We start from the raw sequence: 16,801 nt of genomic DNA, 5'->3' as shown, positions 1-16,801 counted from the left end.
CCGGATGTGAAAGGGTGGTTCTGGCCAGAAATGTACCCGCCCAGTAGACACTCGGCAACTACGCATGAAAGGGCAAAGCACAAATCAGTGCCGGTGAAGCAATCCAGCAAAGAAGCGGTCTTTGGAGAAGACCTCCTGAGATGAGTTCTAAACAAGGACAAATGGAGCGGGTGCGCACGAGAGCGTCGGCTCAACAGCCGACAGACGATGTAAAGTTTCTCGCGCGGTGCAGAGCAGGAGCAACAATCATCCGGCAGGTCGGCGGCATGCATACAGGACACATGTACACATGTTTTGTTGGCGGTTGATTTGGGACCCCAGTTTGCTCTAAGGACCGCGATTGAAGAGCAACTTTCGACAATTTTCCTCCAGCTGAGCGGTACCGGTCGCGACCAGAACTGATGTTGAGCGGTTCCGCTCAAAGTCAACCTGCATGCTCATAGCGGAACCGCACGGATTGAACGCTATCATCACCTGAGGGCCGAAGCGGGAATTTCAGATATATTTCCTGTCGGCCTCTGTTTCGACCTCGATTGGTTCCGTCACTAGAGCCGCGTCGTGTGGGGTATGGAAGCCGAAAGGTCTCGCACCGAGAGACCTCAATCTGCTCTGGCAAGATTGAACATGTGCAGAGTAACAAGGGTGCCAAACGGAGGAGACCGCCGTCGGGGTCCACGCAGCTATGAACCTCGAAATACCGAGAGGCCGGTGCAGAGATGGGAGCGGCGCCACGAAGTAGAATTGTCAACAGACGGACATGTTCAGCGTTGTGGCGTCGTTTGCCCTGGCGACGGAAGCGCACCGAAATCTCATCATTGAGCGCGACCGCTTGCCTTCTCTGAACCGATGGGAACCGTAATCTAAGTGTCAAAGATGTTAGGTAACAGGAGTGATCGGTAAGGGTATGCCCGCCAGAGCAGCGGAACCGATGCGTATTGCTAGTGAATAGGAATAAAACGTGCTGCTTCGGAAGCGCTGCTCCTCATCATGCTAGACCTGGAAAGGTGTTCCCGACCAGATTCTGGCGTGGCTGAACTAAGCAGTCCCAGCGATGTTGCTAGAGCTATCAGGCCATTGTCCTCTCTTGAAACCACGTGCGCGATTGTGGCAAAGGTGGTGTGTATGGAGCAGACCACCAGACACGGCTGCGGTCCATATGTGGGCGACAAGGTACCTGTTTGTCACGAATGGAAGTATTTCCGCCCAGGGAGAACTGACATGTCGGCTACTGATCAGTGATTACTGCCAGGTTGCTGTAACAAGGATTTATTGTCGGCATATGATCTCGGCCGGGTCCTTGACGGTCCAGAACCTGCCGGAGATATTTCGAAGTCAAGCCACAAGTGTCAGCCACAATAAATATCCATCCTATCACTGCAGCTGGCCTGCTTGTCGGGATTGTCAGGGCCTCGACCTCGAACACGGATCATCCTAACAAGACATCGTATGGCTTGACGCATCATGTCGTACTGACTCAAATGACTACTGTTGCACAGATCGGAGATGGCCAGGGAAAACCAGTAATGGTGTGATAGTTTCAAGGCCTGTCACTGATCGATCCACCTCACCTCACCAAACGACCGTTGCGCAAGTACATGGATGCTGTGCTTTTGAAGTGAAAGGCGAGCTATAGGTATTGATGGGTCGGCCAGACGAACAATTGCAAGCCAAGCGGGTGACAAAGACTGTTCCAACTCGAGGTCAACTGAATCCCTCCCACTCCGCGCCTGCTTCGCTCTCTTGAGGGGTCTTCCCCTTCGTGGAAAGACTGGCTTGAACGGCACCACGCTTCCTGTTTACCTCGCGTTTCTCGTAACCGCTCTGAGTCCCGATTCGAGATTTCCGTTTCATTCGCTTGGTTTTCTCGTCATCATCCGCATGAATGGCTCGTCGAGACTCCACGCCATGGAGTTTGAGGTCCTTTTTCGCCGACTTGGAGACATTGGGCAGGGCATGTAACAACCAAGGTTGAATGCCAGTCGTGGTTACAGATGATGCGGTTGCTGCCGCGTTGCTGCCAGACACTTCTCCATTCCTCGAGCTAGTCCGTAGCTTTTCACTTGCTGCAATGACGTTGACAATTCCTTTGACATATTGGATGTCCTCCTTGGTGTAAAAGCTGACACAGACACCCCCCTGTCTTCCGGCTCTGCCAGTTCTACCAGCGCGATGTACATAACCGGCCACCGTGGTTGGAATGTCGTAGTTTACAACCACGTTGACCCCCCTGAAATCGACGCCCCGAGATAGCAAGTCAGTAGTAATTAAGACCCAAATCTTCCCCTGCCGAAATTGCTGCATGATCGATGCCCGGGCGTGGTCAGGCAGGGAAGAGTGAAGGACAGCTATACGTGAAGATCCACCGGCGGAGGCAGGTATATCGTACTGAAGTTCGTCGTACAAGGATTGTGCTCGAGTGATTGTCTGAGTAAACACCAGGAAGGGAGGCCGAAGTGGGACTGTTGTGTCTTCATTACCGTTCGAGAATGTAGATCGCGTTGGATGGAGTAATTGCCTCATGCCTAGTAACTTGCCCGATTCTGTCGCCGTGTACGTCAAGCGATGAGAGATCGTTGGCAAGCTTGTGTCCTTAAGGCCAATGACGGTCCGTAGCAGTTGGGGCCGTTGACTGCGACGAATCTTGAGGCGTTTCTGGCGCTCACGTATTGTAGACACAGCGAGTTCCTCGATGTTGGATCCAATAGTGGCTGACCACATGCTGATTTGTAGGGAAGGGGACGTGCAGGCTGACCAGACAGCTAGAGTCTGAGAGCGGAAGAGAGGATCCAGAAGAACGTCGGCTTCGTCAAAAACCAATGTTTCAATAGTTGGTATGGGATGAGGAGGATCGGGTTCGTCTTCTTCCCACGAAGGACACAGCGCATGGACCAAACTCAAAGGTGTCGACACGAGAATATCAGCTTTGACTAGAGGCCGGGAACTAGGGTCGGTTTTATCCTCGGTTTTCTGCTCAAAATCATCTTCTGAAGACTGATTCTCGTCCGAGGCAGGATGCCCTTCCAATAGTTTCATCCCTTTTCTCATGGCTGTAATGCTCACACCAGTACTCGAGCACAGCTTACGTCCCTCATTCACAATCTGTGGCACAAGTTCTTTGGTGGGCGCGAGAATGATGGCGCTGACATGTTTCTCCGCTTGGTCCTGTCTTTGCCGATGAGCTCTGATGGTTTTCTCAATCAAAGGGATCAGAAATGCGAGCGTCTTTCCGCTGCCTGTGGGCGCGATGGCCAAAAGGTCGGGTTCCCGTTGGTCCTCTTCGACCGAAGACTTCAAAAGCAATGAAAATGTGGCAGCTTGAACCTCGGTAGGCTCAAAATATGCCTGCTCTGCGATGTTGCTTGCCAGAGCCGGGTTGACATTGTAATGGGTGCGGAGTTGACCAAAAGACGTGACTGGCTGTGGATAAATTCGAGATTGTTCTTTCCGCAACTTTCGTGATTCTTCAGACCGGCTCGCTCCCTGAAGACGGGTCAAGTCGACGATTTTGATCTTGTGCCTTTTTTGAAATTGCCGAACTTCGTCTTCCGAGAGCAGGTTGGACGTAGCTTGTGGAACTTGGTCATTATTTGCATCTTCAGAGTCTCGCTTGCGCTTTCGGTTTAGACTGGGATCCTCTCCATTCTGAGAAATCACGGATCCAGAGGCAGATGGAAGATTTTGGGGCGGTTCCTTGGAAATCTTCGCCTTCAGGCCAGTAGACCGAGATAATAGTCTGAGGGCGTCCATATCAGCAGAGTTTCAGCGAAGGAAACTCATAAGCACATTGCTATTGGAGAGATAGAATCAGCCGCATTGATAGTCGTCGCTTCGTTGTCTCTACGCTGACTCGCAGGGGTAATTGCATTGATCTTTTGAAGTCGACTCGAACTTCGAGACGAATTTGATGCCAAGACACCGCCGGCCTTAGTCATCTGTCCCTAGTACTAGTACGAAGTAGTACTAGCAACACCGGAAGAATAATTCAGCGATTTACGTCTTGGCGAGTTTGATCTGTTTGGGCGACTCCGGCCGCGCGGGGTGGCCAGCTTTCCAACTCCTGCGCCGTTGCTTTTCAGACGGCCCATGGCGACCCCCTGGAGAGATATGCTGTCGATCTCTTACCCGAGCCCGATGAGAGTGAGAGGTTATCTCGCTGGCGGCTGAAGCCCCGACATCAGTGACAAAATGGTCATCGGACTCCTGGTCCTAACCGCGATCCCTACCGTGACTGGCGTCGCGCAGGCGATTTCCGGCCAGAAGACACAAAAAGAGCGGGAGAAAGACGCAAACCGGATGAAGAAGTTTCATATCGATGTCTGTTGCGAGGCTCAGAGTTCCCGTACGACTGAACTTCACGACAAAAGGCTGGTGCTACGGGATGATCGAGTATGGATAGGACCGACTGAGGCATTGAATCCGTGCAAGGAAGGCTATGTTGCGGAATCATTCTTCATCGAATACCCGGATAACGAAGTAAGCGATCCGAGACCACAATATGGTATTTTGAGAGTTTGTCACTAACATTCATATGACGCAGAGAGTGCCAGTTGAGATTGGTCTTGTTACTCAAGTCCAAGATGATCCTCCGCTATTAAACTGGATTTATGTAGACAAGGACACGATGGAATTGAAATATGGGAACAAAACTGCAAGCGTAGCCCATCATGTTGGGCCTTGGGACTGGACGGAGGACGAGGAGGGCATCGTATTCGATGGGCATGAGCGATTCACGGCTGTCGAAGACCCAAAGACGCATAAGTGGCAGATATATTATGACTTGGACGACGACGGACTGAGTAAACATGTGCCGAACAGGACGAAGATATCGGTGAGTCTGGAGAGGACTCTAATACCTGGAGCCTAGCCAGAAATACTATCAAAATACTAGTAATAATAATAGTATCATCATTATCATCATTATTGTTCTCCAAGCTTCGACAACCTCACGCGTTGCCAGTGTTTTTGTTGTATCTCCAAAATGAAGCGGAGGGAGATTCGCGAAATTCGGTTTACTTCCACCTTGACTTCTTCACGTCCATTTCCACCTTGACTTTGTTACTACCACTTGACTTCTTCACTTCCACACCACCACAGCCTCTCAGCTATATGACACAGGCGGCCTCGGCCTACGTCCTTATGTAGCTCTTCGCTCTCTGGTCGGTTCTACCGTTTACGCCTCGTCGTCATGACCCAAAGAAGCCAACCTGCTCCGCATTGGGAGATAATCGGAAAGAAAGGCACGACATGGCAAATTCGACATATCAACCCCTACAGCGATGGCGAGCAACGTCACTGGCCAGGCAAACCCTATCGACCAGGTTCCGAAGAGAAATATTTGATCCAACTGGCGAAAGCGTGGGTCAAAAAAGATGGCCTCGATCAACCAGGTAGGCTTCATTGCGCGCGCTGCCTATCCTGGTATGCACTCTAACATTGACCGTAGGCGTCGAATATTACCTTGACAAGCTACCAGATAGCTACGCTTTGTTCGAGTTACCCCAGCCAAGTGGAACTCAGGTTTACAAGAGACTCTTTGGACATCCATCTGGCCGATATTACGACTCAATCGTGCGGTTTGAGGTCCACTTCCTATGGTTAATGTCCGGAATGAAAGGCACCTGCGAATGTGTGCACTGTGGAAATGCCAAACCCAGACCAGTCGTACCACGAAACCGATATACCTTCGACAAGCCAGTGTTACCTAAAGAGCGAGCTAAATTACTAGGGTTTGACGATGCCGCTTCGACGAGGTCTAGCTCTGCAGATACCCGCCTCGCCGGCGGTACTTCAAGCAGACCACAAAGACAGGTCAAAGCCGTAGGGGCGCCTTACGCTCAGGACGACGAAGGAGTAGAAGATGTCTACAAAGAATTGCTCAAGCGACTTGAAGCCGCGCAAGGAAGCAGGAAAGGTATCGAGGACGACATCGGGGAAATTAACTCTATTGATTGGAGAGCGGAACATTCATGGGATGGCTTTGGCTCGGATTTGATTCAGCGGACTCTGACCACCATCGAACACCAGCATTCATTTGTCCCGCGGGTCGGCGAACTTGTCTTGTGGTGTCCCATCTTCTTGGACGGACACTATCTTATGCTGGACGAGGAGGTGGGCGAATACAAGTTCTATTCACCTGAACAGGAATGCTTTCACGGATTCCCTGCGTGGAAAGGTGGTGTCGTCGCAGCCGTCCCATCTGGCAGTGATGGACCGCTCGATTTTCCGGATCTCCAAACTCTCCCTGATAAGCGAAATTCTCTGAATCTCTCTGGCTTTCGCGTGGAGACTTTCCCGGACCCAAATGATGAAGTCGACAAGAAGGCGTCGAAGCAGTACCGATATGTGCCTTTACGGAATATTCGGCCGCTATCTCACTGGCAAACGCTTCTTCGTGGTATTCCACAGAAGAGGTGGCATCCCTCCATCCGGCATGCCTTGACCTGCATGACGAGCATGTCGCTTCTCGAGAAGTGGTGGTTTAACGGTGACTGGCCCAATGCCAGTGTCCTGTGCAAAGGTATATACATCGGAGCCGAGTTGATCACTATTGGCGACGCGGTTCGCATCGCACCAGAGGCTACTTCTACGAAGACGAGGAGTTGTACTGATGTCCTTGTCGTTGATTCGATTCGACTGAATCTTATCGATATCAAGCCCGAACATATCTCTCCTGACTCACCGCTACTATCGTCAGCATCATCTATCACCCTTGTGGGAAGAGCCTACACGCTTGATATCCGCCGTCACTACACAATCCAAGGAAAAATCCCCGATGTTGATACTGTCATTCCGGCTCCCATACCTAAAGAAGAAGTAAAGACTATCTTCAGACCCGTGGGCTCTAATGACTACGGTCCATGGTATCACCTACACGACCCTTCTAAACGCTTTGAGATTTCATATGATGAAGTCCTGGGTAGGATGTATGAAGCTGCTGCTGTCCAACTTTGGACCGGGTTGCTGCAACGTCCGGCCGTCCCAACAAATCCCGCCATCCGACCAAGCCTAGACTATGACAGGCGGGCGATCGAGGAAGGTCGTAGATACGCGACGCAAGTGGACCTAAGATTAGACCAAGCAGAGCAGGGCCAAGTGCTATGGTTTTGGGCCGATAACAGAGCCGAGGCACTCGACATTGAAACAATGAACGGATTGGAAGTCAGCAGATATCACGACATCAGAGACAGAGAGACTCTGGAGGCTTGGAGGACACAGCTGAGGATTCTGAACGGCTATCCAGCTCCCACAGATTGGTTCAAGTTTAGTTCCAACTTCCCGGTGCTGGGCTCGACGAGAGGAAGAAAGCCGGGCTCCAAAGTCGTCGATGGGAAAGTCATCCAACCCGGCACTCCCGGACACGGTGATGCGGAGGCGGACCGTGTCGAACTCCCATCAACACCAAGACACAAAACCAGTCAATTGGCCGGTGCTGCACTAGTCGTGATGGAGGATGAGGAGGATGTCTTTGAAGATGCCGAGGAAGTTCTGTCGACCGTGGAGTATCAGCCAGGAGAGACGACGAGGCAAGACTGGAGCCCGATCCGAGAACGAGAACGAGAACGAGAACAAAGCAGCCACGAACCAAGCAGCAGATCATGTCGAATGCTGATGCAGACCTCTCAGACGACGATCACTGGTATACTGAGCCGGTCCCAATCCGGGGCGGTACAGAGGAATCGGAAGGTGGAGACTACGATCCTCGCCGCGAAGACGAGTAGAAGGGCCAACGGCTTATGAAGGCTAGAGTAGCTTGCCACAATACTTCGTGGTCAATCATTATGCAGACTGGCACTAGTTGACCAGTCCTTTCTATGAAACTCATACTAACAAATGAAGCACCACCGAGACAGAGTACCTGGGTAGTTTCTAAACGCGCTACTGGGTCTCTGAGTAAAACATGCTTTCGGGGGGAAAAGGCCCCTAGTATTTCTGTAAGCATGCAGGAGTTCACCCGAATAGAGATCGACCACTGCTTCTCTTGATCCCTTCTGCTTCCACTGCATCAATGAACTGCTGTGGCATCTTGCTGTCCGTGAATTCCGCACTCGCTTCCAAGTAGCTGTCTTTGAATGTTGTCCACAACACTCTGTCTTTCGGATCTTTGGACGCTGGCCGAGGGTAGTACGGGTCATTGAAATAGAAGGCCCGTTCAAGCTGCTTGACTCCTTGTGGGCCTTCCTCAAAGCGTTGGCATTGATCGAAATCCAAGAGCCAGATGCCAAGAGAGCGGTGTTTGAAGTCAAGTTCCGATGAGAGGCGTTCTGCTTGATCAGCTGTCAAGCACGCAAGCTCTGCTGCAGTTGGGCGCAGGCGGATTTCGGGAGAGCTTCCAAAAACAAATTCAACATCGTTGCCGTCAACTCCCGCTTTCCAGTGCATGATGGCTAATGCGTGCCCCATTGATTCCGCATACAAATGAGTGTCAAGTCGTGAGTACTCCATTTCATTGACAGTCATATCGAAATTGCGTAAGCGGAATGCGTTCATTGAAGATCTTTCTTGTCGGCGGCCAAGGTAGATCCGGATGAGACAATCTTTGTTTTCTGGCTGTGCCAAGAAGCTTTCCTTGTTATTCTTGACAGATCGGGGGGCACAGGCGTCAACAATCGCGCTGCATACTGGGAGCGGTACCGGGAAGATACGGGTCGAGACAATGCCGTATGTTGACTGGAATCCTTTGGGTAGGAACTTGGCATGGTCCTTCCAGAACAACTCGTTGTGAGGCCCAAGCCAGGTTTGGCAACTTGGAAGATTGATGTGTCTTCTAAACACTGAAAATGTCGACCTGAATGCTTCTTCAACTGCGGCGTGTTGGCAATAATCGTTGTACAGCTGATCCTTCTTGCCGTCATTTGGAACCTTCAAAACCATGGTAGTGCCAGTCAGAGCCCATACAGTCCCACATTGGCCCTGTCCTACTTTCACAAAGCTCTTCATTTCTGGATGGTTGTAGGCGTCTTGATTCTTTTCGACGAGAGTGGATGTGGTCAAGATGTACGACTTCGTCGAGAGCATGTGATGAAGGACTTGTTCAGGGCCGTGCTCACGAAGGAAGGTTTCGTCGAGAAAGGTCAGTCCAGACAGATCGCCTGCATACCGCAGGCCTGTTGCCATAAGTGACTTCAGAGACTCGGTGATCGAGTCGATGGAAGAATCGTTGCGGGATTGCTGTCTGCGAGACATGGCTAAGGCTGGAACAGAGCAAAGACTTATATGCTGTGGGTGATGAGGACCTTGAAGGGGACCGGACACGTTTCAAAAAGAATCAGAGCCCCAAATCCAAAGTCAAGTGCAAGGTGAGTTTAACCCGGGAAGGTGCCCTAACTAGTTCGACGTCATTGTATCAACGCCCGGGATCAGAGGAGTCACCTTGCCTTATTTAATACAGACCTGAGGAGTACTCCTGCCTCTTTTATAGAATGGGGCAGTCTGGAAAGGTGACCTCCTGGATACCATCAGTGCAGCATCAGCACAAGTCGGGCAATATCAGACGTATTGCCATCGAGACTAGAAGTATAGCTGCGGCCTAGACAAATTCCAATATACGGTACAAAGCCCTTCCAAGATAAATACAGTAGGTGGCTACTATTATTCTATAGAGATGCAACGACAAGGCCAGGCCTGACCAGGGTCTGGGAGGCCAAGGCTTATTAGGGGCTTAGGCCCCAGTCTCGCAGTGTGGCTGCAGGGGAGTGGCTGGTGCCGTGGCTGGTGACTTTGCAACCTGAGTTCCCCGGACTCTTGAGACACATCGAGACTTTGGCATTTCGCAAAAGTGTCCAGAACTGTATAAACTACCTGAAGATCGTAATCACACTTTTCGCCAAACATCCGCCATCTCATCTTAATACGCAACAGAATCGACTGAAAGCATCCTCTGTCTCCCTTGCCGACGATTTACACTTTATTCCTTCACGTGCGCTTCCTACTGCCAAAGTAGACCTACACACCTCCTATTTACGAGAACAACTGCTGCACCTACTCTCAGTAATGGTACGAAATCCAGCCTCTCTCCTGCCTGCGCAAGGCACATGCTCTTTGTTATATTCGCGTAGTTTCCATCCTGGAAACGTGCGCATACTGGGTCCATCAACGTGAAATTCTAACCAGACAATCCGCAGGCGACTCCTCGACCCTCGTCTCCTCTGACTTCTGGTCCCGAATCCGGTCCTGATTCAACACCTTCTGCACAGAAGGCCAGCGGCTCTTCTTCTCTCGCACGCGCTGGATCCCCACCCGGAGGACCTCGATCTGCTATCCGACGTCGTGCGGCTGCCGACCACAAGGAATCTGTCAAGAATGCTCGCCCAGCTTCGACACGTGCGGCCGGTGCAGGTGGCTCTTCAGGGACAATGTTAAGATTGTACACGGATGAGAGTCCTGGGTTGAAGGTGGATCCTATGGTCGTCCTGTTTCTGAGCCTGGGTTTTATTTTCAGTGTGGTCGCTCTACACCGTAAGTCATGTTGTTGCACTCGAGAATGGATGTCCCCAGATTAGAACTAACAGAGGTTGGCAGTTATCGCAAAATTCACAAAGAGATTCTCATAGGTGCATGGTTTTCCAGCTCCTGAAGGTTCTTTCGCGGATAGGCAGCATGGTCTATCATGTACAGCATCAGAATACGGTCATGATCAAGGAGCAGGATCGGTTGAAGACAATTCAAGCTCTACCTCGCATTGATGACCTACTCGATCCCTTAACTCTTGGGAATGCAAGAGAATTTGGCCTTACTACCGTTCATCTGTGCTCGACGCCGCCGTTTCCAAGATGAAGACACTGCACGACTGCTCCTACTCTGCAGCGCGTGTTGAATCTTGCGGTTGCATCGAGTTTGCACCTTGAACTGCCCTTTCGACAACGATCCGGCTGAAGAAAATCCTTGTGTTATAGCCAGGTCGAAATAATCAAAGAGCACCCCGAGGAATTATTATCGTGTAGTATCTGCATTGTGGGCGTCATTTCTGTATAACTTTGAGCCGTGTCGTTGTGCACTGAATGTGACGATATTCGATTGGGTCGCGTGGCCAATCTTTCGTCTTAGACTTTCACCCGAATCTTGAACTTTTGAATTAGCAGCCTCATTCCCTTAAACGGTCTTTTGAATTGTTAGACTCTCAGCGGCATCCCATCTCCTTGGCTCTCGACGTACGGCTACCGCTCGAAGCTGCACATATCAACGGTCCGTTCGTCCCTCCCGCGTCATGGCGGATCATACCCCTCCTCCCAACCCACCGCTCAGCGACGAACACGAGAACGAAGCGGGACAATCTCAGATCGAGATACATGCACACACTCACATCGAGGCCGGCGGGAGGAAGTCAACAGATGGACAGTCGTCTGCGCCTCTAGTCAATAGCAGTGGCTGGGACGGCAAATTGCGCATGCCACCACGTAACGCCGTCCTGACCAACCCTGAAGCCCTCTCTGACCCCGACTACTCGGACCCGGAAGCGCCTCCTGTCGAGCAGATTGAGGCCGACGAGGATTTGCTTGATGATTATCCCCTGGACACTGAGGATATTGATCTTGTCCACTGCCGGATTTCCTCACTTGTTGCACTGAAACTCGAACGCTTCACCAATGCCAAGAGACTGTGTTTACGGCAGAATGCCATCCAGAGTATAGCTTTAACGCCAAACCTGGGAGAGACATTGGAAGAGCTGGATTTGTATGACAACTTGATTTCGCACATCAAGGGCCTCGATGATATCAAGAACCTGAGAAGCCTGGACCTCAGCTTCAACAAGATCAAACATATCAAGAATGTGAACCACTTGCGCAGTCTAAAGGAACTATATTTCGTGCAGAATCGCATCTCCAAGATTGAAAACCTCGATGGACTAGAGAACCTGACCATGATCGAGCTCGGCGCGAACCGTATTCGAGAGATCGAGAATCTGGAAACCCTCCACACCTTGCACGAGCTCTGGCTGGGGAAGAACAAGATCACCGAGATCAAGGGCTTGTCTTCTCTGACGAGTTTAAAGCTTCTCGACCTAAAGTCCAACCGATTGACCACCATAACAGGCCTAGAGTCGCTGTCCAACCTTGAAGAACTGTACGTCTCACATAACGGCATCACAGAGATATCACCTGCATCACTAGCCAACAACTTGAAACTGCGAGTCCTCGATCTCTCGAATAACCAGATCTCCCATCTGGCGAACATTGGACATCTTAAAGAGCTCGAAGAGGTCTGGGCTAGCAGCAACAAACTTGCCGATTTCCGAGAAGTCGAGCGCGAGTTGGCCGACAAGGAACACCTCGAAACGGTGTATTTCGAGATGAATCCCCTGCAGCTGGCTTCGCCTGCATTATACAGGAACAAAGTGCGCCTGGCATTGCCGCAGATCAAGCAGATTGATGCAAGTAAGTTAATCACACCTCGTCATGGCTTGAGAGTCTGAACAAAGATTCAATGCTGACTGTCTGTACAGCATTCGTCAGAGTCTGAGTAAATGGACTGAGGGGATGCCATTACATATTACATTCTCGATTCGTTCCTCGCTCACTGAAGCAGTGTCGAGCGCGTTTCGAGGATATAGTGGGTTCTGTGAGTTGTCTACCTGGCCCGCCTAGCCACAAGAATACCTTTGCGTATTCAATTACCACCCAACAGCCAGCCTCAGCTACTGTTTCCGCAGGCAGACCAGAAATGACACATGCGGTCGGCTTACCAAAGGACGTTGCAACGAATAGATCCAGTGATGACATCTATAAAAGAAAACGGTGCGGTGCGGGCAAGGTCTGCACCCGAAAACCCTCATGAAGGACGATAGACACTGTCTTGCTCACATGCCACGTGGAGATCTATTGATTTGGACGAGTCGAAACGGCATCCGAGTCAACGGTAATGAATTCGGGAGGGCAACTGAGAGGCGAAAAAAAAGATTTTATCCGAGTGTTTCTCAGGTACTGGGGTAGAGACTTGTGGACACTGGTATATCACTACGATGGAAACCAGTCATGACGGATACTGCTGAGGTCAAAATTATGCACATGAGCAGATCGATTCAAACTAAAAAGCACACATTGAAGGCAAGGAGCATTGGGCATTGCCGAGAAAAGCCCTTCTAGCAGATGTAATACACCAGTTGACAACCCGACTTCTGCTTTTATTTGCATTCCATTTCCATTTCAAAGCAGTGATCGGACAAACCATCCCAGCTAGAGCCCAGTCATCGCCGTTTCCATACTAACCAGCTTCCGCTTCTAAACACCGAGAACGCCGCCATGTGCTTGATCCGTTCGTTGGCTGGTGCCCCTGGGGAACCATCTCAAGTCGCAGTGGAGGCCGTCATGGACAGGCCATTCAATACGCCTAGCATGTTTCCAGGGTCCCTGTCCAATACGCAATTTGGTGGAAGAGGTCCCGACATGCTTTCGACGTGCCCTTCCAAGACGACTATCGCCCCTTCGAACGCAAGCAGCTAGGAATATTATCCAGGCAAAGACACAGTACCATCACATGTACACAAGCCAAACAACCAACCAAAGTTCCCACGAGATGAGGTCTGTTGACTGAGATCCGTCAAAGAGCCTCGGAGAAGCTCGTGTACCGCATTTGCTTGAGTGCGTCAGTGTTTACTGTGCGCTGTGCTGGTAAACGCCCGCCACGATACAGTGATCTCGTTCAAAGGGTTCTGCGATGGACAAACGGGTTAGTAAATCTCGTTCCTGCCAAAGCCACGGTCTGGAACCATAAATAAAAGGACGTACCGAGAGTCAGCTGTTCTTTGGGCTTGATTCGCTCTTCCCGCATCTTCTTGACCTCATTGGCAAAGACAACCTCGGGCTTCGCGGTCGAGTCGATACAGTTGGCCTTGATACTGACAAGAACGCCGCCGCCGACCTTCAAGAACAGGTGAGCATTCAGACCCACAATACGCGCCTGATCGGGCTGAGCAACGTCTGCGAAGATTACGTCCACCATGCCGACCAGCATACGGTAGCGTAGAGGATGTCGGGCGTCTTCAATGATGGGGATGACATTTGTGCGGTGTGTCGCCATGGTGATCAAATCACGGCCTGACCGGTGGGAGAACTCGACAGCGTAGACTCGTCCAGTGGGACCGACAATGTCGGCAACATGGGACACCGACGTTCCTGATGCCGCACCCAGGTACAGCACACTGGAGCCGGGACGGATGAAGATGTCGTCCAGACCACCCAAGATACCGGCTGCCAACTTGGAGCGGAACGGGTTCCATACTCTGTATTCTGTCTTGGTAGCGGGTGCGTTGCCGTCGCCGTTAACGGCCGGGGTCTCGGTTGAATCGACGCTGATGCGCTTTTCGCCGTACACAGACTCCCCTGGAGTCAGGTTCTTGGTGACCAACAGATCTTCTTTACCGCCACGAGCAACAAAGACACCGGGATGTCGGTGAGGTTCCTGGTTGAATGTGGTTAGTGCTTGCTCTGCCAGACAGCGGCTGGTCAGAGGCGTGAACAAACAATTATGACTTTCGCTCCTCCTCTGATGCCAGGCTTGCCGCCTCTGGTACCGCCCCTGGGAGCACCGCGTCCTCTAGGAGCACCACGGCCACCGCCGCCTCTGGGAGCGCCTCGGCCACCACCTCGGCCACCTCGATCGCCAAAACCGCCGCCGAAACCGCCTAAATTTGTGAAGCCAGAGATCAGTGATCATCCTTCCGAGTTGTCACCATTGTTCTTTTGAAGCCATTACCTCTACCGCCACCTCGTCCGCCGCCTCGTGGGCCACCTCTGGAAAAACCTCCCCGTCCTCCGCCGCCGCCACGACCGCGCGCACCGTCAAAGGCCATCTTTTAGTCGGCTCTGGGTTTTGTAGGATTCGCACTTGAAGATAGGGGGTGCGATCAACCGGTGACTAGGTTACCGTGTTGTGCAAGATATTCGCAGGAGGATAATGCAAGCAAGCGACAATGTTGCGTCGCTACGATACTTCTCGCCTGCGAAATTTGAAGCGGTGCTGCTACTTTTTTGCGTCGAAATTTGGAGCTGCGGAGGAGAAAATACGGCGCTAAGTACAAATGTGGTAAGAATCCTGCAAACCTGCCAAGAGCGGTGTTGATTGGCCCATCCGCGAACGGTCAATCCAGTATCTTGGATAAGCACCATTGTCTCTGAGATGCCAGTGGGATAACCAGGAGGCCAGTGGACAATCAACTATACTTCCAGGCCGTCCAGCGCTTTCCGCATGCCACAAAGTCTGCCGTCCAATATCCGTCCCGCTGGATGCAGCTTCTGCTCTGCTAGCCGCCCAAGGGAGGCTTTCAAGGTACGTAGAGATCATCCCAGATTTCTCCCTGTAGTTGCAGCTCCCTCCAGTACTCCTGATCGTACAGGTCGCCATCGTCTTCGCCATCTTCTACCTCCCCGAAGCCGATAAATGGGATGATATCCTCCGGATAGACCACCCGCCTCCTCGACGTGCCGCCGCGCTTCGCCATTGCCTCCAGGAACGCGTCGTCCGAATACTCCATATCCTCTGTGGCCTCTGCCATCGCCCGACCCACACCAAAGTATGTTGTGAGGAAATCGGGCGGCAATTGCTGTAGGCACCGCACGTCGTCGAAGGGGAGGTTGAAAGTAGCTAGCTCATACCGTCCGATGACTTTGAAGGGCATGCTCGACAGCAACCTAGCAAAGTTGTTCTTGCAATCACACATGACACTTTCCTCGGTGAATGTCGAGAGCGGTTGGATGTCGTCTTGTGGATCGACCGCGCCGCTCATCATGTCATTTTCGCCTGGGAGGTGATCCTCAATGATGACTTCAGGAAGGACGAGATCATCTGGAGGAGTTGTGTCGCCTGTGTCTGTTTGGTCTTCTTCATTTTCTAGAGGTGAGAGATGTCCCATGCTGCTTGTCGGTGATTCTGGCAATGGAGGTATCGTTGTCCTGCCGTGACCATTGTGGTGGATGGGTAAGAGAGGTTCAGTTGCGCTCAGCACCGTGTCGGGTAGTACGATACCGCCGTCGCCAATCTTGGTTTCACATTCGCTTGACGTGCTGGACACCGTCTCCCAATAGCTCTCCTCGTCATCTTCAAGGAAAGGACTAAAAGTGAGAGAGCCACAGTGAGGTTGTTGGATGCAAGCGGCGTTCAGATGGACAGGATCAAAGTCTTCAGAATATGCCTCTTGGCTGTCAGAAACGGGGAAGTCCATACTGCTCAGCTCTATCGATGCCAGCTTTTACGCAATGGCACGCTGGGCTAAAGAATGTTTCTTTTCAACCGTAAAGATATTGTTGGTCTAGATCGGGCAGTGAAGTCCACTTGAAGTCCATGTGAAGTCCATGTGATGTAGTGACTGATGGCGATGTATGTCAGTACGATAACAATAGACGATACCTAGGGAGAGCTTCAAAGTCGCATTGTCTAAGCTGGACATATAATCTTCTTTGTCGCCATTCCAGTCAGGTCCATAGTGAGAGACTGAAATGTTCCTTCAAACTTCGCACACGGATTTCTTTGTCAAGGATTTGCTTGATAGCAATTCTTCACCGAGATCGACGTGCCCTTCAATCTCAAAGATCTCTAAACTCTCAACCATCACAGTTCCCAACGCCCGGTGTTGAATCTTGTCCTTGAGCTACGACCATTCGATAAGTCTCTGCTTCCACGATCAGTCATCCCCGTCCTCGGATTACAGTGGCCATCTGTGCCCGAGGGCTCCTGGCTATGGGTCTGGCTGTTGCCTCGCGTCGTATATATGGCTATGCGCCTGCTCTGGCTGAAGGAGAGGCATCCACCATCAAGCTGCAACGGGCGTGGTGTTTTTTGGTGTTCCTCTTACACCGCGCCAGATCCCATT

At 51.4% G+C, this 16,801-nt stretch overlaps 8 protein-coding genes across 8 annotated transcripts; 4 read left to right on the top strand and 4 right to left on the bottom strand.

Annotated features, from left to right (window-relative positions):
- Positions 1-1,701: 1,701 nt before the first annotated feature.
- Positions 1,702-3,747, bottom strand: A1O3_03169 (uncharacterized protein; the record flags this gene model as incomplete). The annotated part of the gene is made up of 1 exon (XM_007733307.1): positions 1,702-3,747. One exon carries the CDS (start codon positions 3,745-3,747, stop codon positions 1,702-1,704), a length of 2,046 nt encoding a protein of 681 aa, XP_007731497.1.
- A 438-nt stretch (positions 3,748-4,185) lies between these two features.
- Positions 4,186-4,864, top strand: A1O3_03168 (uncharacterized protein; the record flags this gene model as incomplete). Its single annotated transcript, XM_007733306.1, has 2 exons — positions 4,186-4,473; positions 4,538-4,864. 2 exons carry the CDS (start codon positions 4,186-4,188, stop codon positions 4,862-4,864), a joined length of 615 nt encoding a protein of 204 aa, XP_007731496.1.
- Positions 4,865-5,185: 321 nt separating this feature from the next.
- A1O3_03167 (uncharacterized protein) lies at positions 5,186-7,737 on the top strand (the record flags this gene model as incomplete). The annotated part of the gene is made up of 2 exons (XM_007733305.1): positions 5,186-5,387; positions 5,444-7,737. The coding sequence occupies 2 exons, from the start codon at positions 5,186-5,188 to the stop codon at positions 7,735-7,737; spliced, it is 2,496 nt and encodes an 831-aa protein (XP_007731495.1).
- A 210-nt stretch (positions 7,738-7,947) lies between these two features.
- Positions 7,948-9,183, bottom strand: A1O3_03166 (uncharacterized protein; the record flags this gene model as incomplete). The annotated part of the gene is made up of 1 exon (XM_007733304.1): positions 7,948-9,183. One exon carries the CDS (start codon positions 9,181-9,183, stop codon positions 7,948-7,950), a length of 1,236 nt encoding a protein of 411 aa, XP_007731494.1.
- A 929-nt stretch (positions 9,184-10,112) lies between these two features.
- A1O3_03165 (uncharacterized protein) lies at positions 10,113-10,550 on the top strand (the record flags this gene model as incomplete). Its single annotated transcript, XM_007733303.1, has 2 exons — positions 10,113-10,455; positions 10,519-10,550. Coding segments are annotated over 2 exons (375 nt in total), but the record flags the coding sequence as incomplete, so codon positions are not given.
- A 653-nt stretch (positions 10,551-11,203) lies between these two features.
- A1O3_03164 (adenylate cyclase) lies at positions 11,204-12,409 on the top strand (the record flags this gene model as incomplete). The annotated part of the gene is made up of 1 exon (XM_007733302.1): positions 11,204-12,409. One exon carries the CDS (start codon positions 11,204-11,206, stop codon positions 12,407-12,409), a length of 1,206 nt encoding a protein of 401 aa, XP_007731492.1.
- A 1,177-nt stretch (positions 12,410-13,586) lies between these two features.
- A1O3_03163 (uncharacterized protein) lies at positions 13,587-14,785 on the bottom strand (the record flags this gene model as incomplete). The annotated part of the gene is made up of 4 exons (XM_007733301.1): positions 13,587-13,645; positions 13,722-14,394; positions 14,457-14,617; positions 14,689-14,785. The coding sequence occupies 4 exons, from the start codon at positions 14,783-14,785 to the stop codon at positions 13,587-13,589; spliced, it is 990 nt and encodes a 329-aa protein (XP_007731491.1).
- A 471-nt stretch (positions 14,786-15,256) lies between these two features.
- A1O3_03162 (uncharacterized protein) lies at positions 15,257-16,153 on the bottom strand (the record flags this gene model as incomplete). Its single annotated transcript, XM_007733300.1, has 1 exon — positions 15,257-16,153. The coding sequence occupies one exon, from the start codon at positions 16,151-16,153 to the stop codon at positions 15,257-15,259; it is 897 nt and encodes a 298-aa protein (XP_007731490.1).
- Between the last annotated feature and the right edge of the window lie 648 nt (positions 16,154-16,801).

The sequence above is a fragment of the Capronia epimyces genome (genome assembly GCF_000585565.1).
Source record: "Capronia epimyces CBS 606.96 chromosome Unknown aczIQ-supercont1.2, whole genome shotgun sequence".
Classification (NCBI taxonomy): Eukaryota; Fungi; Ascomycota; class Eurotiomycetes; order Chaetothyriales; family Herpotrichiellaceae; genus Capronia; species Capronia epimyces.
The sequence above is the reverse complement of the archived record's forward strand: the minus strand, read 5'-3'. Positions and strand labels throughout refer to the sequence as shown.